The sequence below is a fragment of the Anomaloglossus baeobatrachus genome, chromosome 8 (genome assembly GCF_048569485.1).
Source record: "Anomaloglossus baeobatrachus isolate aAnoBae1 chromosome 8, aAnoBae1.hap1, whole genome shotgun sequence".
NCBI lineage: Eukaryota > Metazoa > Chordata > Amphibia > Anura > Aromobatidae > Anomaloglossus > Anomaloglossus baeobatrachus.
The window spans coordinates 226,007,224-226,033,875 of record NC_134360.1 but is presented as its reverse complement, the minus strand read 5'-3'; the positions used below and the strand labels follow the sequence as shown (position 1 = coordinate 226,033,875).

The 26,652-nt window shown below is 47.3% G+C and overlaps 1 protein-coding gene across 6 annotated transcripts in view; it reads right to left on the bottom strand.

The window, feature by feature from the left end:
- Positions 1–26,652, bottom strand: part of SLC44A5 (solute carrier family 44 member 5) — a 120,173-nt gene that overhangs the window by 40,448 nt on the left and 53,073 nt on the right. For 4 of the 6 annotated variants that reach the window (XM_075320289.1, XM_075320291.1, XM_075320287.1 and 1 more), the window contains exons 1-5: positions 19,015–19,095; positions 12,243–12,291; positions 4,779–4,852; positions 1,292–1,376; positions 299–383 (exon numbers count right to left, since the gene is read on the bottom strand). In XM_075320289.1, the coding sequence (XP_075176404.1) occupies positions 299–383; positions 1,292–1,376; positions 4,779–4,852; positions 12,243–12,291; positions 19,015–19,057 (336 nt within the window). In that variant the 5' untranslated portion in view covers positions 19,058–19,095. Of the gene's footprint in view, positions 1–298; positions 384–1,291; positions 1,377–4,778; positions 4,853–12,242; positions 12,292–19,014; positions 19,096–26,652 lie in introns of those variants that run through there. The other 2 variants (XM_075320288.1, XM_075320292.1) reach the window with 2 other exon arrangements.

Genomic DNA, 26,652 nt, shown 5'->3' with positions numbered 1-26,652 from the left:
CAGAAGGTCGGAAATCAGCAAAAGAGCAAACGCACCGCAGGGAAGACAGAGGACCAGACCCTCAGGACATATCAGCTTTATTAAATAAGTGCTTTAACTAAAATAAAAAAATAAATAAAAAAAGCCTTCCGCTATCCCTCTGTTACTCATCCTGGAAATGCTAAAGCATTATTATGATATCCCTAAACAATCCACAGTGATATCCACAAAACAAATCAATTAACTCATACATTTCCAGGATGAACAGTGCACTTTTAAAAGTGACAGTCATTTTCATACTGTACAGTACCGAGCTCACCTGGGTGGTGGGGCACTGCAGGTTTATAAGCACTACCGGACTTGCACACTTTAGGATATTAAAATACATTAAGACGGTCTTGTTCCTACAAGAGATAAGAAAGTCGAAGAGTTAAAGGGCAAGTGACCACCAGAGTTCACACTCACGGACTGTAAACATCTTATTGTCACCATGTGCTTAAATATTGTGTCCCCTGTCTTAATGTTCCTCCATATGACCCCTTTGACACGTAGGAGGTAGGTAATCCGGGGCCACCATGAATGATGCACGATGATTCATATGAGGCAGCTCTCTCTCCCTCTCTCAGCAGCACAGTCACAGCACAATCTCCTAGAATCAATCAGCGGCAGAATTTACATCCAATTAACATAAAGGGTTCTTCCAGTCCAGAGGCGGGGCGAGCCTCGACAGCTCCTGAATGTGGACAGCCGGCAGCTCCAGAATGTGGACAGCCGGCAGCTCCAGAATGTGGACAGCCGGCAGCTCCAGAATGTGGACAGCCGGCAGCTCCAGAATGTGGACAGCCGGCAGCTCCAGAATGTGGACAGCCGGCAGCTCCAGAATGTGGACAGCCGGCAGCTCCAGAATGTGGACAGCCGGCAGCTCCAGAATGTGGACAGCCGGCAGCTCCAGAATGTGGACAGCCGGCAGCTCCAGAATGTGGACAGCCGGCAGCTCCAGAATGTGGACAGCCGGCAGCTCCAGAATGTGGACAGCCGACAGCTCCAGAATGTGGACAGCCGACAGCTCCAGAATGTGGACAGCCGACAGCTCCAGAATGTGGACAGCCGACAGCTCCAGAATGTGGACAGCCGACAGCTCCAGAATGTGGACAGCCGACAGCTCCAGAATGTGGACAGCCGACAGCTCCAGAATGTGGACAGCCGACAGCTCCTGAAAGTGGACAGCCGCTGGCTCCTGAATGCGGACAGCCGACAGCTACTGACAGCCATCTTTGTTTTTTAATGTCTATAACTATGATGCTGCACTTACTCATTGGCGGTCTCCTTCTGTCCACAGAACTGCCCGTAGCTGTCAGTTGCATACACAATCTTCCTGGGGTCTCCATGAATCCAGGCTGGGGGGCAAAACAAGAGAAGCATCAGTCAGTCAGTGCGCAATCACAGGACGTGCGGCCATATATAAATCACAGGACGTGCGGCCATATATAAATCACAGGGAGTGCGGTCATATATAAATCACAGGACGTGCGGCCATATATAAATCACAGGACGTGCGGCCATATATAAATCACAGGACGTGCGGCCATATATAAATCACAGGACGTGCGGCCATATATAAATCACAGGACGTGCGGCCATATATAAATCACAGGACGTGCGGCCATATATAAATCACAGGACGTGCGGCCATATATAAATCACAGGACGTGCGGCCATATATAAATCACAGGACGTGCGGCCATATATAAATCACAGGACGTGCAGCCATATATAAATCACAGGACGTGCGGCCATATATAAATCACAGGACGTGCGGCCATATATAAATCACAGGACGTGCGGCCATATATAAATCACAGGACGTGCGGCCATATATAAATCACAGGACGTGCGGCCATATATAAATCACAGGACGTGCAGCCATATATAAATCACAGGACGTGCGGCCATATATAAATCACAGGACGTGCGGCCATATATAAATCACAGGACGTGCGGCCATATATAAATCACAGGACGTGCAGCCATATATAAATCACAGGACGTGCGGCCATATATATATCACAGGACGAGCGGCCATATATAAATCACAGGAAGTGCGGCCATATATAAATCACAGGACGTGCGGCCATATATAAATCACAGGACGAGCGGCCATATATAAATCACAGGACGTGCGGCCATATATAAATCACAGGACGTGCGGCCATATATAAATCACAGGACGTGCGGCCATATATAAATCACAGGACGTGCGGCCATATATAAATCACAGGGAATGCCGCCATATATAAATCACAGGACGTGCGGCCATATATAAATCACAGGACGTGCGGCCATATATAAATCACAGGATGTGCGGCCATATATAAATCACAGGACGTGCGGCCATATATAAATCACAGGATGTGCGGCCATATATAAATCACAGGACGTGCGGCCATATATATATCACAGGCTGTGCGGCCATATATAAATCACAGGACGTGCGGCCATATATAAATCACAGGACGTGCGGCCATATATAAATCAGAGGACGTGCGACCATATATAAATCACAGGACGTGCGGCCATATATAAATCACAGGACGTGCGGCCATATATAAATCATAGGGAGTGTGGCCATATATAAATCACAGGACGTGCGGCCATATATAAATCATAGGGAGTGTGGCCATATATAAATCACAGGACGTGCGGCCATATATAAATCACAGGATGTGCGGCCATATATAAATCACAGGACGTGCGGCCATATATAAATCACAGGACGTGCGGCCATATATAAATCACAGGATGTGCGGCCATATATAAATCACAGGACGTGCGGCCATATATAAATCACAGGATGTGCGGCCATATATAAATCACAGGACGTGCGGCCATATATAAATCACAGGAAGTGCGGCCATATATAAATCACAGGACGTGCGGCCATATATATATATCACAGGACGTGCGGCCATATATAAATCACGGGACGTGCGGCCATATATAAATCACAGGACGTGCGGCCATATATATATATCACAGGACGTGCGGCCATATATAAATCACGGGACGTGCGGCCATATATAAATCACAGGACGTGCGGCCATATATATATATCACAGGACGTGCGGCCATATATAAATCACAGGACGTGCGGCCATATATATATATCACAGGACGTGCGGCCATATATAAATCACAGGACGTGCGGCCATATATATATATCACAGGACGTGCGGCCATATATAAATCACAGGAAACTCAAATATGCACAGAAAATTTGCAGCATATCTGCTATGAGAGCAGTTACTCTTATCTAATTGATACTAAAAAGTGTAATGTTACTTTAAGAAATATTGGGAGTAGTAGTATTATAAGAGTAGAAATATTATACCACAATGAAGAGAGGAATAGATGCTCGGAGTATTCTAGCAATGAGGGGATGATGGGAGTTGGGGTCATGAAGAAATGTGGACATGATGGGAAGTGAAGCAGAGACGTAACTATATGGGGGGCAGAGGGGGCGGCCAGACCTGGCATCATGGAGCCGCTGCCACAAAATAGCACCGGTGTAATAAATGCCGCATGGTGGGTGGTGGTTATACATTGGGGTCTCTGCAGGAAGAGGATGATGGAGAATGACGGAGGATGATGGAGAATGATGATAATGACGGAGGATGATGAGAATGAAGAGAATGATGGAGGATTATGGGGAATTATGAGAATGGTACAGAATGATAAGAATGAAGGAGAATGATGAAAATAACAGAATGATGGAGGATGACAGAGGATGATGGAGGATGAAGGAGGATGATGAGAATAACGGAGGATGACAGAGGGTGATGAGAATAACGGAGAATGATGAGAATAACGGAGAATGATGGAGAATGATGGAGGATGACAGATAATGACGGAGTATGATGGAGAATGATGGAAAATGATGGATGTGGTGGGGAATGATGGAGGATGTCAAAGGTTGATGAGACTGATGGAGGATGACGGAGACTGATGGAGGATGACGGAGAATGATGGAGGATGACGGAGAATGATGGAGGATGACGGAGAATGACAAAATATAATGAGAATGACAGAGGATGATGGAGAATGATGGATGGTGATGGGGAATAATGAGAATGCCGAAAAATGATGAGAATGATGGAGAATTATGAGACTGATGGATAGTGATAAACGTGGATGGTTTTATACTAATATATTATTACCAGTGCGGTGGTGGGACAGTTGGGGGTCTGATGTTACGCCCCCCGCGGTGCACACAGCAGAGCGGATTTCTGCAGCACGTTCATTTATGCTGCAGATATCACTCCGTGCAACACAATCGGCCTCCATGCGCCCCTCCCCCATAGTATAGTGAGGAGATACAGGATGTTTGTAGCTGCAGGGGTTAATATCTGCGGCTGCCAGGAGTAACTACAGAAGGCTAATAACCATTATAATTCTTATCCTAACAGGGGAATCTTGGCTTTATGTCCAGGCTGCAGACATGACGCTGCCAAACAACAGCCCGTCTGCAAATTAATAACGCATATAACAGAGAACACGGCCGCTGGCCACCGGCCGGATAATGACCGCGGTCAGTCCGGGGAACACCACCTGCTCCATATCAGATTATTAGCCATAATGTAGGATTGTGATATTCTATAATGAGCCGCTGGGGAAAGCATCACAGCTACCGTACTGCAGCTATGTCTGGATCTGACCCAACAGCAGGGGGCGCCGGTGCTACCAGAACGCTGGAAACTCTGCACAATATACTGTATATATACACATCTATATTCATCACTTACCAACAATGCCCAGTGCAATGTAACCTAGAATGACCACCACAAAAATAATGCAGCAGAGGACGTCCGTACAGTGCCTGAAAAACAATACAATAATATTACCGCTATAGTAGTGCATTTATCAGAGACAGTATTTATTTTATCTTCTCATAATTCTTTTAATTGAGATTTATCAAAATGCAAAAAAAAAAAACTATAAAAAAAGTGTTTGACAAAGTTCCTTCTCAACAACAGTTTCCATTAATGCCAGCCGGTTTAAATGAAATTTCCTAAAAGTAATAATAGGGTGGTGGGGGCGCTATTGCATGTAAGTCTATAGGAAAGTTCAATGGTGAAAAAGTGGTACTGCAGGTCAAAGAATTCTATTATACGGAGAAATTGGAGGCTCATCATGTCAAGCCACAGCCTATAATGGTTATTATTAATTAAAATCAATAAATGATCACTATGTAAAATAGAAACGCTCTATCTAGGACCAATGAAACCCACTTGAGTACATTTATTGGCTGCCTGGTGCCACCACTAGGGGGAGCACACAATGTACGAGATGTAACACTGGGATTTCCTACTGATTTGCTGTTGATATTCACAGGCAGATTTGCAGCATTTTCCTGTCCTGTGTTGACATCATGTAGTATATGACCAGAAAGAAAGGAAATGCTGCAGACTTTCATGCTGATATGCAGAGAATCAGAATAGATTACAATATTATGTGTGTGACATCTGAACAAATCCAATGCTGGAAATTTTTCTCCAATTGACCTGTGATCCAGATCTGTAAATCCAGACCAGGTCCATCTCTGATATGGATCGGGCGTGTTTGAAAAGGCAAGTAAAGGTCAACAATCGAGTCTTGATGGTTCAGATTTTGGGACAGATTTCTCGCAGATCCGAAACACAATACAGTATGCAGAAAATCATCTGAAATGTCTAATCTTCTACAGTTTCCAAAGTGACTCCTCCCGGGTCCTCCACTGATCTCTGTATCATGGCGGTGTCAGCACGACTCTGGAGGAAAGTGATGAACAGCAAAGAGTGCAGCAGAAAATTCAACACAAAAATTGCACTAAAAGCCACCGCATTCCTCCACGGCTTTCTGTAAATTTACTGCATCAAATCCGATAAAAGTGGACGTAAATCTACCTGTGAGCCAGCGGAACCGGACTAAAGTGAGCCGTCCTGGTCAAAAGCACAAGATACCCAGGATTTAAGGAATAAATTGTGGGAGTCAGTGGTCGTGGCCCCTGCTACCTTACACCTCCGCTTCCTTAGAGGCTGCCTCTTCTTTACAGTGCCCCCTCTTCATATAGGGTGCCTCTTCCTTACAGGCTCCCACTTCCTTACAGAGCCCCCGCTTTCTCACAGTGACCCTTCTTCCCTACAAGTCTTCTCTTTATATAAGGTGCCTTTTTATACAGGCTTCTGCTTTCTTACAAAGCCCGGCTTCCTTACAAGTCCTCTCTTCATATACAGTGCCTCTTCCTTACAGACACTCCTTTCTTACTCCTTACAGGCCCAAGCTTTCTTACCTTACAGGACTCATCTTTCTTACAGGGCACCACTTCCTTACTGGGCCCACACTTCCTTACAAGGCCTTATAGGGCCCATCTGTCTTACAGGCCCCTGCTTTCTTACAGGGCCTCCTCTTCCTTATGGAACCGCTTTCTTACCAGGACTTGCTTCCTTACAGGTCCCATCTTGCTTACAGGCCCGCGCTTTCTTACAGGGCCTCCTCTTGATTACAGGCCCCCCTCTTCCTTACAGCCCCCCCTCTTCCTTACAGGACCCCTCTTTCTTATGTAACGAGGCGAGCAGCTCTGACTGTTTTGTGATTAAAATGAACATGGAGACTGACATTACACAGGATGGTTCTGCCACCTTGTGGACAAGTGCTGAAACTGCTCGAGGGGTGGACGCTGTAAAATCTGATCCCCCTCCCTCAGGCATTTGCTGTACAGGAAGTAAAAGTGCGGGAAAAGGACACTGAGCTACTGGAGCTGGACCTGAACAGACCTGCCTCGGACTGCCCTCATCGCTGAAGTGTGAGGGATTGCCAGAACTGCTGCAGACGGGATACTGGACTCAAGGGACCTCCGGACCGTCTACTTCCTCCGTACCAAGAGACTGTAAGCTAGTCCTCTGTTGAGAGGGCTGAAGATCTTCCCACTTCTCTCCCTTGGAGTCGCCGCTGGTTACCCGGAGCCCAGGCCTGCTACGTGGGAGCCCTTCCTCCTTGTGTTTTGGACTGGTAATATAACCTATAGGGCAAGTCAGGGACAAAATTCTTGTTTAACATTGCTGTTTTGTTTGTGTTCTGCGCCGCGTGTCTGAAGTTAAAGACCCGGATAGCAAACCCTGGTTATGTGTGCTGCTAAGCCAGCGGCGTGTGTCATTGAAATGTTTACCAGTAGAGAAATGTACCCTTACATAAAACCCGAGCGTGGGGATTTTGTTGGCGCAGATTATGGGAACTCAGCCGCGGTCAGACCTGTGGCCATTTCACTTACAGGCTCCCTCTTTACAGGCCCTCTCTTCAAATATTGTGCCCTTCCTTACAGGCCCCCTCTTTGTAACTTACAAGCCCTCTCTTCCTTACAAGCCCTCTCTTCATATATGGTGCCTTTCATTACAGGCCCCCCTCTTCCTTAAAGGCCATCCTCTTCCTTACAGGCCCTCTCTTCATATATGGTGCCTTTCATTACAGGCCCCCCTCTTCATATATGGTGCCCTTCTTTACAGGCCCCCTTCTTCTTACAGGCCCCATCTTCCTTACAGGCCCCCTCTTCATATATGGTGCCCTTCTTTACAGGCCCCCTTCTTCTTACAGGCCCCATCTTCCTTACAGGCCCCCTCTTCATATATGGTGCCCTTCCTTACAGGCCCCCCTCTTCCTTACAGGCCCCCCTGTTCATATATGGTGCCCTTCTTTACAGGCCCCCTTCTTCTTACAGGCCCCATCTTCCTTACAGGCCCCCTCTTCATATATGGTGCCTTTCCTTACAGGCCCCATCTTCCTTACAGGCCCCCTCTTCATATATGGTGCCTTTCCTTACAGGCCCCATCTTCCTTACAGGCCCCCTCTTCATATATGGTGCCTTTCCTTACAGGCCCCATCTTCCTTACAGGCCCCCTCTTCATATATGGTGCCTTTCCTTACAGGCCCCATCTTCCTTACAGGCCCCCTCTTCATATATGGTGCCTTTCCTTACAGGCCCCATCTTCCTTACAGTCCCCCTCTTCCTTAGACATATTGTATTGCCTGCACCGTATTAGACAGAACCCCGTCACTGACCGCCAATGTGAGAGTTGTGGAAAATGAACATTTGAACATTTCCCCATTCTAGTGTTATACACCCTGGCTTTGAGAAATAATGAGCGCCTTTACTTTTGGTTCTGTGATATTCGGGCCACAGCAGAGGTTTAACAAGACGTCCGTCTCTTTTGCTTTCTGTCGCTCGCTGACAACTCATCTCTGCGCATTTCCCCCATCTTTTAATTCCCATCTTCCCTTTAATTACCCTCAGGCTCTAAATTCAGAGTCGGGGGAATCGTCGCTCGGCCGCAGAATTGACTATTGAAATTGCGCTCAGCAGCCGCAGTGTGAGACGCGGGATGTCAGGCGGAGATCTGACTGCGGCGAGAACCTGCCGGAACATGGAGAGCGGTGATTAGATGTTATCACCAGGTGACGGCGCAGTGCGCAGATCCCAAATTATTCCTGACATTTCACTTCCCCTTGAAAAGCCTTTGCCAGATAAGCAGATTTAAGTCAACACAACAAGAGCAGGACGCGCTCGCCGCTGACTTAAAGTGAACCCGGCCCCTATACATTCTTATTTCATCAAAATTCCTTTAATCCGGCGGCTGATAATTTAGAAAGTCTGATAAGCTGATATTTTTCTAACATAGGTGCAAACGGACATTGCAAAAGCAAGAAACCTCTGCAAGAAGGAAACGGCGGCTGCGTCACAGCGAGGGAATCCGCCACAGCCAAAAAATCCCCAAATATCATAATCTGATGTTCCAGGGGGGCACAGCAGGGGGACTCATGTGTTAGGCTCCGCCTCCTCAAGAAAAACCAAGGGAGTGGGATTTGGCTGGAATGTTACTTTAAGGAGATTTTATCACTCTTTATTAAAGGGGTTTTCCCATTTTCTACAGTGATGGAATAATTTTTGGTTGGGTGAGGATCCGCTGCGTCCGCCCTCTGCAAGCCCCACTGATCCTGAGAGCGAAAGGGGGTGAAATGCTCAATCGCCTACGTTTTGGCGCAAAGATTTCACGTCAGGAGTTTTTTCTATTTCACTTTTTCTTTTTTTTTAAGCTTTTATTTTCTTGATGTTTTTCAGCATTTTTTTTTTTAATTCCCACAAAGAGTTTTCCAAATTTTTGACTTCAGTGTCAAGTTTGGCAAAGACTCAAAAAAGTCACTTTTTGTGCAGCAAATTTTTGAAAACCTAATTGGAAAAAGAAAACTGCCAATAAAAAAACCTCGCAGTGTGAACAGTGAAGTGCGTTTTCCACGGAAATTATTAAGAAGATTTTTCCAACCATTTTTCAAGGAGAATTTTGGAGCAGATCCCAACTGAAAAATCCTCAAAAAAAAAAAACCTTTGTAAATAAACTCATCAATTACTAAAAAACCCGGGTGTCGTCTTCTCCTCCTTGTGCAGAACAGATGGTAAAATCACCGTACGAGGATTTAACTGTACAATTTAGGAGAATTTATTTGGCAAATTGGTGAATTCCAACATAATTTTGCACATTTCAGATGGTGTTTTTCGCTTTTTTTGCAGTGGATATCTGCCCCCCGCGTGGACGCACCAGTTTGCCTATCTGAACTCTTAGTTGGTCACATTTGGCCATCGCCGGTCTGAAACGCGTTGGGAGCAGAAGTTGAGACAGAAGATGAGGCCGCTCTGTATTCATGAGATTCTGGAGAACGACGCGGAGACGACACATTCTCCGCACTCCTGAGAGAGGAATGATGGCGGCTGTCAGGCACACAGAACGTGGGGGCATCCATGGTAATGTGCACAGAAATACATTGCTGGAATTCTTTCGGATTTTTCTCAATGGTGGCATCTGCCAGCTTCACACAATCCTACCACGCTGGCACAGAAAACCAGTCGGACAGCTTGATCGCTGTTTATGAAGAACGCTCCGGGCCCAAAGAGTGGTCAGATGGGGACGCGTTAGTCACAAAAGCTGCATCCGCTGCCAAAATACAGCCCTGTCTGTGCCCCGTATCAAGCGATGGAAAGCGGCTCTCTCTTAATTAGCGTCATTTTATCATTCTACAGAGGTAGAAAGACCAAGCACTCCGAAGCTGGGTGACGCCACGAGGCGCCCCGGAGCACAGTGACGACACGAGGCGCCCCGGAGCACAGTGACGACACGAGGCGCCCCGGAGCACAGTGACGACACGGCGCGCCCCGGAGCACAGTGACGACACGGCGCGCCCCGGAGCACAGTGACGACACGGCGCGCCCCGGAGCACAGTGACGACACGACGCGCCCCGGAGCACAGTGACGACACGACGCGCCCCGGAGCACAGTGACGACACGACGCGCCCCGGAGCACAGTGACGACACGACGCGCCCCGGAGCACAGTGACGACACGACGCGCCCCGGAGCACAGTGACGACACGACGCGCCCCGGAGCACAGTGACGACACGACGCGCCCCGGAGCACAGTGACGACACGACGCGCCCCGGAGCACAGTGACGACACGGCGCGCCCCGGAGCACAGTGACGACACGGCGCGCCCCGGAGCACAGTGACGACACGGCGCGCCCCGGAGCACAGTGACGACACGGCGCGCCCCGGAGCACAGTGACGACACGACGCGCCCCGGAGCACAGTGACGACACGACGCGCCCCGGAGCACAGTGACGACACGACGCGCCCCGGAGCACAGTGACGACACGACGCGCCCCGGAGCACAGTGACGACACGACGCGCCCCGGAGCACAGTGACGACACGACGCGCCCCGGAGCACAGTGACGACACGACGCGCCCCGGAGCACAGTGACGACACGACGCGCCCCGGAGCACAGTGACGACACATCAACATGCTCCAGGCCTCCGGGCTGACACTGGCTCCGACACAACTGTCCCCAGAGGCAATTACATCCATTACATAAAGACAAACTCAGCAAGGTTCCTCTACCCCCCCACCCCCTACACCACTGTACTGATTTAGGGCGTCTCTCTGGTCTGGGATCTTCATTAATCAAGGGCTTCTCCGGGGTCTGAATTTGTTTATCATGTTTCTTTTGAGATGTTAATTTATTTAGGGGTCCAATCAAGGGATCTGTTTTTGTTTAGGAGGGTTTGGCATGGGCTCTGAATATGTTTAGGGGGGCTGGTCGCAGGTTTGTATCCATTTATGGGCTTTGGTTTGGGGTACAATCTGGTGTTTGTTACTTTAGGTGGTCTAGGATTTGTATTTGAAGGGGTTTGGTTTGGGGTCTCTATACTTTTACAGGCTTTGCTCTTGATTCTGTGTTGATTTAGAGGATCTGGTCTGGGATCTGGGTTTGTGGGGTCGTATTTATTTAGGGGTCTAATCTTGGGTCTGTATTTAGTTTGAGCTCTGTATGCTGTATGGTCTAAGGTCTTTAAGGGGTTTGTTTTCTGGGTCTGGTCTGGGGTCTGTATTTATTAAGGGGCTTTGGTTTGTAGTCTGTATTTGTTTTAGGGGCCTGGTGTGGGGTATTAGTTTTGGGGGTCCGTTGTGTTACCTCAATTTGGGTCTTGTATTAGTTTTGGGGGCCTGGTGTGGGGTCTTGGATTAGCTCAGGGGTCTGGTCTATAGTCTGTATTTGTTTTAGGGTCCTAGTGTGGGGTCTGGATTAGCTCAGGGATCGGGTCTATAGTCTGTATTTGTTTTAGGGGCCTGGTGTGGGGTATTAGTTTTGGGGGTCCGTTGTGTTACCTGAATTTGGGTCTTGTATTTGTTTTGGGTGACTGGTCTATAGTATAGCTATATACTATATATAGTACTAGTATAGTATAGCATTAGTTTTGGAGGCCTGGTGTGGAGTCTGGATTAGCTCAGGGATTGGGTCTATAGTCTGTATTTGTTTTGGGGCCTGGTGTGGGTTCTGGCTTGGCTCAGGGGTCTGGTCTATAGTATGTATTAGTTTTGGGGTCCTGGTGTGGGGTCTGGATTAGCTCAGGGGTCTGGTCTATATTCTGTATTAGTTTTGGGGGCCTGGTGTGGGGTCTGGATTCGTTTCGGACGTCCCTGATTTCAGTGACATAGGTTCGGGGCGCTTCCTATTAAAATTTACAGGGCAGATTGATAAAGTTTGCCGTCAAGCCCAAAACAATTGTACAGTTATTACATTTCCTGGAACAATCAATGTAGAGAATAAAAACTTCTGTGCAGCGAGTGCAGACTGTGATAAGCAGGCAGAATGTAAAGCTGTGCAGTTTCCTATATGGGGACACACATACCGGTTTCCAATGGGTCCTTTAAACTTTGGATCAAACTTCCTCGGCTCTCCTACAACAGAGAAGAAAAGTTGATATAAAATCCATCCAATGTCCACAGTTCTAGGAAACACTTATCTGTACCATAACATAATTCCTGGAAATATAGTTTCAGAATTGTACCGTTCCTCTGTAACCTCTCCTGGAAAATACAAATAAAGGAATAACTCAATCTTTTCAGGCTCCTTTGTCATGATAATGTGCTCGTACACACTCCGACATGGCAATAGTAAAGATACATCACATAAGGGGGACGGGAACACCGAGCTGTCACTTTGTACTTACATTTCCAGGAGGAATTACTGAGGGACAGTTCTAAGAAAACTCATTGTAAAATTGTTATTCTATGGGGAATGTCAGGTCAGGAAAGCAGCCGCCAATGCTACTTTATTTACCTAACCCATATTTGGTTAATTAGTACAAATGCTCCATCACGTCTAAATAATACAATATAGTACCCACATAACTCATATATTTTCTTTTTAATACTCTCATTCAATATGCAAATATGAGGGGCTGCTGATAAGTCTTTGGCTTTGTGATCATTTTTTGTTTCTATGGTAACGAATGAGGAACATCCTGGACGACCGAGAGTGGTTGTTGTTCCGGAGATCGTCGATGCTGTGCACAACCTCATACTGGAGAATCCACGAATTTCAGCTAAAGCAATAGCAGACATCATGGGGATTTCCCGTGAACGTATTTGTGTCACTATCCATGAACATTTGGACATGAGGAAGCTTCTGCAAAGTGGGTCCCCAAATGTCTGACAACAGATCAGAGAAGCAGCGAGTGAAAACTTCCCGGTCCATTTGTCAGCATTTCCAGACTGATAAGAAGTTCCTGGAGCGACTGGTCACTATGGATGAGACCTGGATTTATTTGTATGACTCTGAAAACAAGGAGCAGTCACAAAAGAGCAGAGGCACAGGGGTTCTCCTTGCCCAAAGTACAGGGTGCAAAAATCAGCCACTAAGGCGGGGGTCTCAAACTCGGCTGGGTGTATGGGCCGCACAGAGGAAAAAAAATAATTTGGGGGGCCGCATTCTTTGCAGGACAAAGTGACATTTTTATTGGTACCATATCTAAAATATTTTATTGTTTTTTTACACACCTTGGGATCACTGATTTTGAACATTTTCACTTGTTCATTATAGCAAACGTGCACATTCTTTGTTTAAATATAAACCTTTTTTTTACATTTTATCCCTTTCTTGTAACAAATGGTGTTACAGTTAGCACTATATAGAAATTTTGACCAACATCTTTTAGTAATGTTCCCCATATTGTTGTAACGTGCCCATCCTTGTCCCCTTGTAGTATTGTGCCCCATCCCACGGTAATGTGCCCATCCTTGTCCCCTTGTATTATTGTACCCCATCCTAGTCCCCATCCCACAGTAATGTGCTCATCCTTGTCCCCATCCTAAAGTAATGTTCCCCATCCTTGTCCCCATTTTGTAGTAATGTGTTCATCCTTGTCCCCATCCTATAGTAATGTCCCCAATCTATAGTAATGTGCCCATCCTTGTCCCCATCCTATAGTAATGTCCCCAATCTATAGTAATGTGTCCATCCTTGTCCCCATCTTATAGTAATGTTCCCCATCCTTGTCCCCTTTTAGCAATGTCCCCATCCTATAGTACTGTCCCCATTATATAGTAATGTGCCCATCCTTTAGTAATGTGAGAACCTTGTCCCCACCCTATAGTAATGTCCCCAGCATTATCCCTATTCTATAGTAATGTTTCCCATCCTTGTCCCCTTGTAATGTCCCTATCCTACAGTAATGTGCCCACCTTGTCTCCATCCTGTAGTAATGTCCCCATCCTATAGTACTGTGCCCATCCTAGTCTCCATCCTATAGTACTATGCCCATCTTGTCCCCATCCTATAGTAATGTCCCCAGCCTTGTCCCCATTCTATAGTCATGTGCCCATCCTAGTCCCTATCCTATAGTCATGTGCCCATCCTAGTCCCTATCCTATAGTAATGTCTCCATCCTAGTCCCCATCCTATTGTAATGTCCCCATACTATAGTAATAATGTCCCCATCCAATAGTATTGTGCCCATCCTTGTAATGTCCCCATCCTATAGTAATGTCCCCATCCTATAGTACTGTGCTCACCTTGTCCCCATCCTATAGTAATGTCCCCTGCCATATCCCCATCCCATAGTAATGTGCGCACTTTCTCCCCATCCTCTACTAATGGGTCAGCAGCTCCCCTCACCTTCCACAGACGCCGGAGTGAAGCTGATGGGAGTGGTCTGCGGCCCCAGATCCACAGTGATTTGAGAGATCGGTCACAAGGCCGGTCTCTCCAATCAGAGCTGGGGGTGGGTGAAACACAGGTCACCCAGCTCCAGCCAATTATCAGGGCTACAGCTGCACTGATCTTGGCTGGATTTCAATGTTTCAGCGATTTTCAATGGCTGAAACATTAGTGGCTGTGATTGGCTGACGAACACCGCTTAGCCAATCACAGCCTCCGTAGGTCCGGGGAGGAGACACCACCCCTCCTGAGGTCCCCTCCTCCCCGATTCTAAGGTATTTGCAGCGATCGTAGCCACCGGGGCCACGATTTCACCATGACGTACTGGGTACGTCATGGGTCCTTAAGTACCAGGGAGCCATAACGTAACCAGTACGTCATAGGTCGCTAAGGGGTTAATGTCCAACACACACACAGACACACACATTATATATATATATATATATATATATATATACACACATACACATATATACACACACACACACACACACACACACACCATTCTTCTCACCTGTCCCGCACCCCCTCCGCTGCCTCATCTCTGCTTCGTGCGGCCCCCAGACCCGTGCCCCTGGTCACTATCGCGGCAGGTGCAGTGTCACTGTCAGTGATTTATGTCAGATGATTGTGTTGCCGCCGCGAGAGCGCAGCACCAGCAACACATTCATCTGACAAAGTGCAGACAGTGATTGCGGCACCTGCCGCGATAGTGAACAGGGGCACGGGCCTGGGGGCCGCACGAACTACCCTGAGGGGCCGCATGCGGCCCGCGGGCCGCGTGTTTGAGACCCCTGCACTAAGGTAATAGCGCCTGTGTTCTGGGATAAGGCGGGCGTGCTGCTAGTGGACTACCTTCAAAAGGGTTCCACCATCAATGCAAGGTATTACACTGAACTTTTGGGCCAATTGAAGGCAGCTCTGAAGGCCAAAAGGCGCGGCAAGCTGTCCAAAGGAATCTTGTTTCTGCAAGACAAGGCCTCCGCTCACACTGCACAAGAGACCACAGCAAAACTGGCAGAGCTGGGCTTCCAGCTGGTTGACCACCCACCTTATTCACCAAATCTAGCTCACTCCGACTATCATCTGTTTCCAAACCTAAAGAAACAAATTTCACACCATTTCTGATGCCATGGCTGCTACGGATCCCTGGTTTGAGGCACAACAGAAATCCTTCTTTTTGCTAGACTTACAGGACTTGGAATACCGATGTAAGAAGTGTGCTGACATCAGCGGAGAGTCTGTGGAATAAGTGTAAAGTTTCATCATCCTATATCGTTTCTTTCTGGGTAAAGCCAAAGACTTATCAGCAACCCCTCGTAATATCACTGTATATTGTCTAAATAATACTAACATCTAGTGCCCACATAACACTGCCAAATATTTCCTATGCAATACCGCTATTCAGAGTCCAAATAATACATCCATGTATGGAGAAAATAATACTATCACATAGTGCTCATATAAGACCAGCAAATATTTCTTATACAACATTGCTATTCAGTGTCCAAATAATACTACCACATAACAGTTTGATATACTTTTCACACAATACTGCCATTCTGTGGTCAAATAATACCGCCATACAACCTAAATTTTAAAAAAAAGTATACGTTAAAGTTACTGAAGGTTTAGGCAGTGGTAGGGTTAATAATAATGTCCCCATGTTCCAAAGCATTGAAAGTTTAAGAATTCCACTCTCAGGACCGTCCTTGGGGTCCACACCGGAAATGGATCCTCGAGCAAATGCTGCCCTCTCTGCCAGGCCCTGAAGAGCGGTCATATTGTGGAGACTCAGGTGTGACCCCCATCATTGGCACAAACTCGGCACATTTATCTGGGTGCATGTGAGAAAAGGGTTAAACAAGAAACTGGTAAGAGATAACAATATACTGTTCCAAGAAGCAGGTTAGGGGCTGGAAACCATGGCTGGCATAGAGCTGAAGAGGACATGTATGAGGAGGAGCCTTGTATGACAGCCCCGCCCCTCAGCTGCTGTAAACACGCCCAAAAATGCTGATTGGCTGAGAGTAAATGACTACAACACAGTCCTTTTCAGATGAATGCCAGCCCTGTGCTGTGAGTTTCTCGGTCTGCCACATAATGTATGGACTTAAATATCTAACGTATTAACTGCCGGACTTTGCCCCCATTGTTGTATTACAGATTTCTTATCAGTCCCTGCAGCGTGGGTGCGGAGAAAACCAGGAGCGGCAGACATTTCCATATTAACTCATTCCTACTTGGGTTTTTAATTCAACTTAATAGTTTTCAAAACCTCTGCTTGCTGCCAGGAAATATCTGTCCTCACAGAAATAATCGAACCAAAGTAACAAAACGTGTAAGCCGTGATCAGGTCAGAACCGGCGATGAAGAAGACTGTGCCAAATTCAATTACAGCAACCAGAAAGGTAGGAACCTGGCAGTAAGTGTTTAATGTCCCTGCACCAAAATAAGAGGCGCTCAATAAGTGTCAATGTCCCTGCAGTGCCCCCACTGGGCGGAGGAAGTATTGCATGTAATGCAGGAAAGGTCAGGTCCTCCAAAATAAGAGGTGCTCAATAAGTGTCAATGTCCCTGCACTGCCCCCACTGGGCGGAGGAAGTATTACATCTAATGCAGGACACGTCAGGTCCTCCAGAGTGAGAAATGCTCAATAAGTGTTCAATGTCCATGCTTTGCCCCCTCTGGGTGGAGGAAGTATTGCAACGCTCCATTTAATCCAGGACAAGTTGGGTCCTCCAGAGTGAGAGGCGCTCAATAAGTGTTCATTATCGCTGTACTGTCCCCACTGGGTGGAGGAAGTATTGCAACGCTCCATGTAATGCAGGACAGGTCAGGTCCTCCAGAGTGAGAGATGCTCAATAAGTGTTCAATGTCTCTGCACTGCCCCCACTGGGCAGAGGAAGTATTGCATGTAAAGCAGGACAGGTCAAGTCCTCCTGAGTGAGAAGTGCTCAATAAGTGTTCAATATCCCTGCACTGCCCCCACTGGGTGGAGGAAGTATTGCAACACTCCATATAATGCAGTACATGTCTGGTTCTCCAGAGTGAGAGGTGCTCAATAAGTGTTCAATGTCCCTGCACTGTCCCCACTGTACAGAAGAAGTATTGCATGTAATGCAGATCAGGACAGGTCAGGTCCTCCAGAGTGAGGGCTGCTCAATAATTGTTCAATGTTCCTGCATTACCCCCACTAAGCGGAGGAAGTATTGCATGTAAAGCAGGACAGGTCAGGTCCTCCAGAGTGAGAGGCGCTCAATAAGTGTTCAATGTTACTGCACTGCCCCCACTGGGCTTAGGTAGTATTGCAACTTTCCATGAAATGCAGGAGAGAACAGGTCCTCCAGAGTGAGAGGCGCTCCTTCTAATGAGGTCTTGGATAAGAGAAACCTTTCTATTAAAGGTACCGTTCCCCCTTAGATAGAAGCCAAGTGTTGCCTCCTGACTGCCCCACACACCTGCATACTTCGTTTGACCAGAAGCCTTTTCTTCTGACCCTTCTCATTCACTGGGGAGAGCGGAGTGAGCATTTTTTTATGCCATTTTGGATACATTTACATTACGCTCCTTTAAAAAGAAATAGTCACCTTGAATTTTATGTATTTTGTTTCCATTCTTTTTGATGGATTTTTTTGTGATTTTGTTGTATTTCAAATTTTGAAGAGAAAAAGTATGAAAAATGACCGAAAAGAAAACATATTTAGGAATTTCAGCAACTCATGAAACATCAGCAAAACCCTTCATATGTAAACTATGTATCGGTATGTAATTGTCTATTAATTTGCTAAACGTCTCGCAATATTATATTGAGGTTTACGGAAGCAAAGTGCCACAAAAAAACCTGGTACCCCACCGATGCGGAATAGAAAAAAAACACTGCTAACAAAAAACAAAATAAACTGAGACACTGGGAGAAAATTTACCAAAACAGGCATCTCGTATATCAATCTCACACAGATGCCCGATGGGGAAAGAAAAGAAAGACTCATGGAGGTGCACAATCCTTAATAAATTTGGCGCACTTGTGGGGGTTTGTGCAGCAGAGAATGAAGATGAACGTTTTCGCACACATTTACCCCAATATCTGGTGTAAATAATAATCTGTCCCAGCTCCGCCGACCATCCACCTCTGAGAAAGGTAGTGACACATAAAACAAAAGTCGCAAAAGTTAATCAAACAGTTGGTAAACTTTGCAACTTTTTACTATCCTAAAATTAGCGCAAATAACTTTACAAAAGGACATTTCTCACTTTTCTCTAATTTCTAGCCCAAACTAATGGTAATAAAATGCTGCGCCCGTCCTGCCAGGTGTACACCGCTGTTTTGCTGGTGTCGTTATTCGCCTTCTCGGTGAATGTCGCCTCTGTTGTTCGTGTCCTGGCGTCGTGCACACCTACAGGAAACGTACACCACGGACTTTACACCGTGACCTGACAGATACTAAGCAGCTTCATTTTACCGTGTTTCCCGTAGTAGTTCTCCTCGCCGCCGTCATTGGCCATGTTTCTGCAGCGTCTTCTCTTCACTGGGATATTTTTAGTTAAGGTAATAAGCCGCCGCTCCAGCACATGAGCCGGAGCACAAAACCCTCTATAACAGGATAAAAATAACCTGTACAGAGTCTGCAGGAAGAGTCTGAGGGAAGCCAGCGGCCCGGCCCACCCTGATAAATCACACCTTCCACTCCATGCCCTCACACTGAGGAACAAGTGCACACCAAAGAGTGCAGCTCTGGAGTATAATACAGGATCAGTAATGTATGTACACAGTGACTGCACCAGCAGAATAGTGAGCGCAGCTCTGGAGTATAATACAGGATGTAACTCAGGATCAGTACAGGATTAGTAATGTATTGTATGTACACAGTGACTGCACCAGCAGAATAGTGAGTGCAGCTCTGGAGTATAATACAGGATCAGTAATGCATGTACACAGTGACTGCACCAGCAGAATAGTGAGCGCAGCTCTGGAGTATAATACAGGATGTAACTCAGGATCAGTACAGGATTAGTAATGTATTGTATGTACACAGTGACTGCACCAGCAGAATAGTGGGTGCAGCTCTGGAGTATAATACAGGATCAGTAACATATGTACACAGTGTCTGCACCAGCAGAATAGTGAGCACAGCTCTGGAGTATAATACAGGATGTAACTCAGGATCAGTACAGGATTAGTAATGTATTGTATGTACACAGTGACTGCACCAGCAGAATAGTGAGTGCAGCTCTGGAGTATAATACAGAATCCGTAATGTATGTACACAGTAACTGCACCAGCAGAATAGTGAGCGCAGCTCTGCAGTATGATACAGGATGTAACTCAGGATCAGTAATGTAATGTATGTACACAGTGACTGCACCAGCAGAATATTGAGTGCAGCTCTGGAGTATAATACAGGATCAGTAAAGTAATTTATGTACACAGTGACTGCACCAGCAGAATAGTGAGTGCAGCTCTGGAGTAATACAGGATGTAACTCAGGATCAGTAATGTATGTACACAGTGATTGTACCAGCAGAATATTGAGTGCAGCTCTGGAGTATAATACAGGATCAGTATTGTAATGTACACCATGACTGCACCAGCAGAATAGTGAGTGCAGCTCTGGAGTATAATACAGGATGTAACTCATGACCAGTACAGGATCAGTAATGTATGTACACAGTGACTCTTCAAGCAGAATAGTGAGTATAGCTCTGGGGTATAATACAGGAGGTAACTCATGATCAGGACAGGATCATTATTGTAATGTATGTACACAGTGACGGCATCGGCAGAATAGTGAGTGAAGCTCTGGAGTATAATACAAGAGGTAACTCCGGATCAGTCCAGGATCAGTAATGTATGTACACAGTAAATCCACCAGCACTATAGTGAGTGCAGTTCTGGAGTATAATACAAGAGGTAATTCAGGATCAGTAATGTAATGTATGTACACAGTGACTGCATCTGCAGAATAGTGAGTGCAGCTCCGGAGTATAATACAGGAGGTAACTCAGGATCAGTAATGTATGTACACAGTGACTGCACCTGCAGAATAGTGAGTGCAGCTCTGGTGCGGGCAGGATTTGTGCAAATGTGGTATAAAGTGGATAATTTTGGACTAATTCATCTAACAATCAGTCTATACATTTCCTGTGAGACGTCAGTTAATCGTAATGAAATCTGATAAGAGTCAGAACCACAAAATGTAATAAAACACCACAACAAATCCAATAAATCAGCCCAGCTGCCCGGCCCCAGCGCTCGTTCACAGACCTGTCTGCAGCATTATCCCTGAGGTAACACAGAGCACACTGACCTATATCCTGCAAAACACTAATAAGTATATACAAGCGGATAGAGGCATCTGTGTGTTTATCCGCTAATCCCAGGAGCTCCGCGCTCGGATCTCGCTGACTGCGAGGGACGTATCACTGCGCTGCAGATAAATCGCGCTTATTTTCAGAAAATCCAGACTCTTCATAAAACAATAAAACCTACCGTATATTGTGCGCAGCAAACGCCGATAATCCAACGTCTCCAACCAACAAAAGCAAATTCAGATTACAAAGAAAATATCAGGTTGGCCCCAAGATGCAGAAAATGATGAAAGGAGCTCGGATTTCAATTATTTTCTATATCAGTTTACTTAGCAATCTAATATATAAAGCTGAGTATGTATGTATGTATGTATGTATGTGTGCCGCCCCGACGTAGACCGGGGTGCTTGGATCCGGGATGGTCGTGGCTCGAGGGGTCCGGACCCAGGCTCGGCTATCACTCCGATCCTTGAAAGGGGATTATTTACAGGGGAGGTTTGTGACGCCACCTGCGGGTTGCGGTAATTAGAGTACCGCCGCTGCTGGAAGGAGTACCGGGGCAGATGGTGGGGAGCAGCAAGGGGTCAGTCCCTCCGCAGGTAGGGAAGGCCCCGGCCTCTGGGGTGTTGGTGGATATTTGGGAGCGCAGGGTGCAGGGGACCAGGGTACTCACTGTGGGTAGTCGTGGTGCTGGATTAGGATTATAATGCAGACACTCACACTGAAGGTAAACCAAAGTCTCTGTGCATCACAGTCTCTACGGGGAGCCCGTCCAGGTGTCCGCTCCCACCAGTGTCACTGGGTAATCTGGAGCCGCCTCAGTGCACAATTTAGTTCACTGTTGTGGCCCCTTGGCTTGAAGCTGTTAGGGCCCCGCTCACTATATTTAGTGTAGCTGTGCTTGGCTGGCACTTGGGATTTTAGTGGGCCGCGTTACTGGAAAACCATATCCCCCGCGGTGTGCTGTCACTTTCAATCTCTGAGCTCTTAGGGAAGTTCATAAAGAGACTCTCCCTCCCAGGTTAATTATGAGGACATTGAACCGACTCCTGACCTAGGGTCCTGTACCCCGTCGTGCTGACAGTCCTCCTAGACTATGTCCGTCTCACCCTCTTCCAATGTCTCTGCCACCGGTCCCCAATTCCTCCCAGACCACCGTCTGCGATCCAACCTTTGTTTAGCTCCCGGGAGCTACTACTCCCCAGCTCCTCACTCTTCGAGGGCTCTCACTCAACTCCTTTACTTCCCTCCCACCAGTCTGCGTGACCCCTAGGTGGGTGGCCCTATTCCAGCTTGACCAACCCATTGGTATGTCTGACAGGTTTGATGCGAGGTGTGATTGAGATGTGTGCTGATGGTAGTGACACTGGTTTCTTAAGAACCTGGCACCTTGGAGGGGGGGGGGGGGGGTTAGGCCCTACACCCTGGGTAAGGATTGCAGTACCCTGTGACACCCTGATATACTTGGGGGCGCCATATATGTTCGCTAAAGCAATTTGCACCGTCGCATATACAGTCATGACATTTTTCACAGACGCTTCATGTGATTCAGGGAACATCATAGACTATGTTTTGAAGGGAAAATTTAACCCCGTGCTTTCCACTTACCTTCCAAAAAAGCTGCCTCCATTAAAATCAATGGAGCTGGGAACTACAGGTCATTAATAGCAGCTGGAAGTGGTTGCTATAGGAATGAAAGACATCCATAGTATAAGAAGCTTATGTGTGAGGTAATATGATATCAGTGGAGAGGCAGATAGAGAGAGACAAACAAAGAGACAGAGGCAGACAGACAAACAGGGAAAGAGACAGAAAGCGACAGACAGAGGGACAGGCAAAGAGACGGACGGGCAAAGAGACTGACAAGGAAAAAGACAGAGACAGAGACAGGCAGACAGGGAAAGAGACAGGCAGCAAAAGAGAGAGACAAGACAAATACAGATGGGGAAAGAGACGGGGAGACAGACACGGGCAAAGAGACAGACACGGGCAAAGACAGATGAGGAAAGAGATAGACAGACAGACAGAGGTAGAGAGAAAGAGACTGATACAGTGACAGACAGAGCTAGACACAGACAGACACAGACAGACAGACCAGGAAAGAGACAGAGACTGGGAGAGAGAGAGAGACAGTTACTATCCCAGGCAACGCCAGGTACTACAGCTAGTTGTAAATATAGTCATCCTAATTCCCCGGAAAGCGGAGAATCCACGAACTGAGCAAGCAGCGTCATCAATGGAGACATCAGAGAGGAGTGATGGGAAAATGTATCAGATTTACCTCAACGGGTGGACTGGCAGATTAGGATAAGGTGGTGTATATCCCAATCGCCAGTCGAGGTCCACCGTGCTCCCACATAGTAAAGGAGATGCTCGCAACCCGAAGGTTAGGCGGAGAATACAGAGCTTGGTGGCTCCGAAATAATAGGAGTCTGATCCAAGTTAAATAGCACTTGGATCAGGAGACTGTGAACCCTGTTCACGCCACAGGGTCCACACACCCAGACCCGGAACACCCCTGTTAATGCCACAGGGGTCTTGGGTATGCTGAACGTATGCTTATGGGGCACACCAATGGACAGGAGGCGCAGCAGCCGCAGCCCAGTTATCCCCACTAGGCTGCCCATGCAGGACTGGACGGTAGGAGGAAAAATCCCGGCGCCTGACCCTAACGTGCTGAGCCACATGTCTTGGCATGACAGGCACCAGCCCTACCTACCACTTCCAATCTAAAAGACTGTCGCCACAATGGGCTCTACACATGGAGGTGTGCTATCACCATGAATACTGCCCACCTCCATGCTGTCTCCAGCCCCTTTTAACACCTAGGGTCCGCCCCCAAACCCAGGCTGAGCCAGAATAGCACCTCCAGGGGTCAATTGCGAAGTGCCACATCATCAGTGATGTCATCAGCGGCCTATCCGGAACCGCCACGTCACTAATGACACAATGGCAGCATTGCCCCAAAACACCTCACCAGTCATCGTCTGACGACCAATGGTGGGGTGCAGATCATAGGGGCGGGCATCCGCGAGCCAGTCCGGAGTGGCCACGTCAGCAGGACACCTGTGGCCTATCAGGGCCTGCCACCTCATGGACATGCCAAGTGAAGTCCTTACCGGACTTAGCCTCCAGTGTCTGAGCATGCTCAGTATGCATGTATGCATAACACAGGACAGAAGTCCAAGTACCTGTGCAAAGAGGCTTTTCGCACAAAGTGTGGGAGCATGCTCAGTAGCCTGAACTGAGGACTTAGCTTTAGAAATGGCACTAACAGGCTGAGCATGCTCACTCGGCAAAACACTGTACTTAGCCTCTGGCTGGGGTAAATCGGCATGCGCATGCGCCCTAGCCGCCTCTGCACACTTAGATATGGAGGAAGAAGCAGTCAGCTGGATGACCCGAGGTATGGCCAAAAACGGCGGCCGTCATCTGGGCATAGCAGGAACCGCAACAGGCTGCTTGCGGCTACGGCGGCGCCGATTCGTAACAATACTGCTCTCTGCATCTAATAAATAATTGTTCCATTGTGACAATATTAGATGATACTATATGTGTGCCATGTGCACTGATAACTTGTATGATGCAATCATTTGTGACTTGTGTATATTGTCTGGAACATTAGATTTCCGCTGTCTGAACTGTATGCAATGTGTGCTGCTTCTCCCTCTTTGGTATTCGGTGTACAGTCACCGCCATGATACAGTTTTTTCTATCCTGTCTGATGGTTATTATAGTCTTGGCCATCAATGTTGGTGACTGCTCAATGCTTCAGAAATTAGTGAATTAGAACAGAGGGAAGCTGAGGAGACAAACAATCCAGATTTTGAGAGTGAATGACCCGATGAGCCTAACACGATTTTCGGATTACAGGATAAAGCGTCGTCTATATTCATGTATTATATGGCACCGTATACAGATAACACCTCCAGGAGCTTCCTCACCTCCCAACTATATCCATAGACATTAATATGGAGTTGCCCCCGGCAGATATAACAGCTCCTGCTCTTCTGGGGCGGATTTTGGGGGATGCAGGGGCAATCTTTATTCCGCCTCTGTGGTGTTGATGGGGCTGAGGTCCGGGCTCTGTGTGGACAGTCATGTTTTTCTAGCAAACTACACCGACCTTGTCTGTATGGACCTCGTGCACTGGGCACAGTCATAGGGAACAGAGAAGAGTCTTCTCCAAACTGTTTCCACAAAGCTGAAGCTACAATTGTCCACAATGTTCTGTGCCGAAGATTAAGATTTCCCTTTACTGGAACTAAGGATCCTAGGCCGCCCCTGATAACATCCTGGAGCATTATCCTCCTCCACCATCTGTAAGGAGGTGACAATGCAGTCATGGGGTAACATCCTCCATCAACAAACCCAACACTCGTTATTGTGCTTGGTGATGTACTGCTCGGCATTGTGTTTAGTGATGTACGGCTCGGCATTGTGCTTGGTGATGTACGGTTTGGCATTGTGCTTGGTGATGGATGGCTCGGCATTGTACTTAGTGATGTACGGCTCGGCATTGTGCTTGGTGATGTACAGCTCAGCATTGTGCTTGGTGATGTACGGCTCGGCATTGTACTTAGTTATGTACGGCTTGGCATTGTGCTTGGTGATGTACGGTTTGGCATTATGCTTGGTGATTTGCGGCTGCTGCATACAGAACACTTCTCCAGTGTGCAGTGGGGGCAGCTTTGCACCGCTCCATCCAGTGCTCTGCTTTGTGCTTGGTGATGTATAGCTCATCATTGTGCTTGGTGATGGATAGCACGGCATTGTGCTTGGTGATATACGACTCGGTATTGTGCTTGGTGATGTACTTGCTCGGCTTTGTGCTTGGTGATGCACGGCTCAGCATTGTGCTTGGTGATGTACGTCTCGGCATTGTGCTTGGTGATGTACTGCTCAGCATTGTTCTTGGTGAGTAACGGCTTGGCATTGTGCTTGGTGATATACGGCTTTGGCATTGTGCTTGGTGATATACGGCTCGGCATTGTGCTTGGTGATGGATGGCACGGCATTGTGCTTGGTGATATACGGCTCGGCATTGTGCTTGGTGATATACGGCTCGGCATTGTGCTTGGTGATATACGGCTCGGCATTGTGCTTGGTGATGTACTTGCTCAACTTTGTGCTTTGTGGTGTACTGCTTGGCATTGTGCTTGGTGATATACGGCTCGGCATTGTGCTTGGTGATATACGGCTCAGCATTGTGCTTGGTGATGTACTGCTCAGCATTGTGCTTGGTGATGTATTGCTCGGCATTGTGCTTGGTGATATACGGCTTTGGCATTGTGGTTGGTGATATACGGCTTTGGCATTGTGCTTGGTGATATACGGCTCAGCATTGTGCTTGGTGATGTATGGCTTGGCATTGTGCTTGGTGATGTACAGCTGCTGCAGCTTTCTCCCGGCGGACGCAGTGTTTGTGCTGATATTACCAGAGGAGGTCTGGACTCTGCAGTTATGGGGTCAGCAGAGCAGTGGGGACTTTTCTGCTCTCTGCTCCTCAGCACTCGGCCCCCGCTCTGTAATGTTACGGGGTCTATCCTTCATGACTGAGTTGCTGTATTTCCTTCTCAATAATATTTCTCACAGGTGATGGGGAAGATTCAGGAGGAAGAAATGTCAGGAACGGACTTGTTACCCCAGTTGCTCCTATTACAGGATGCGCTGGTATCAGTGAGCTCTGCACCACCGGCCGCTCTGTCACATGGTAGAAATGGCAGACGGCACAGCTGGGGCCGGAGGTTATACACTGGCAATCAGTGAGTCCGACGTGCGGCCGTGCACTG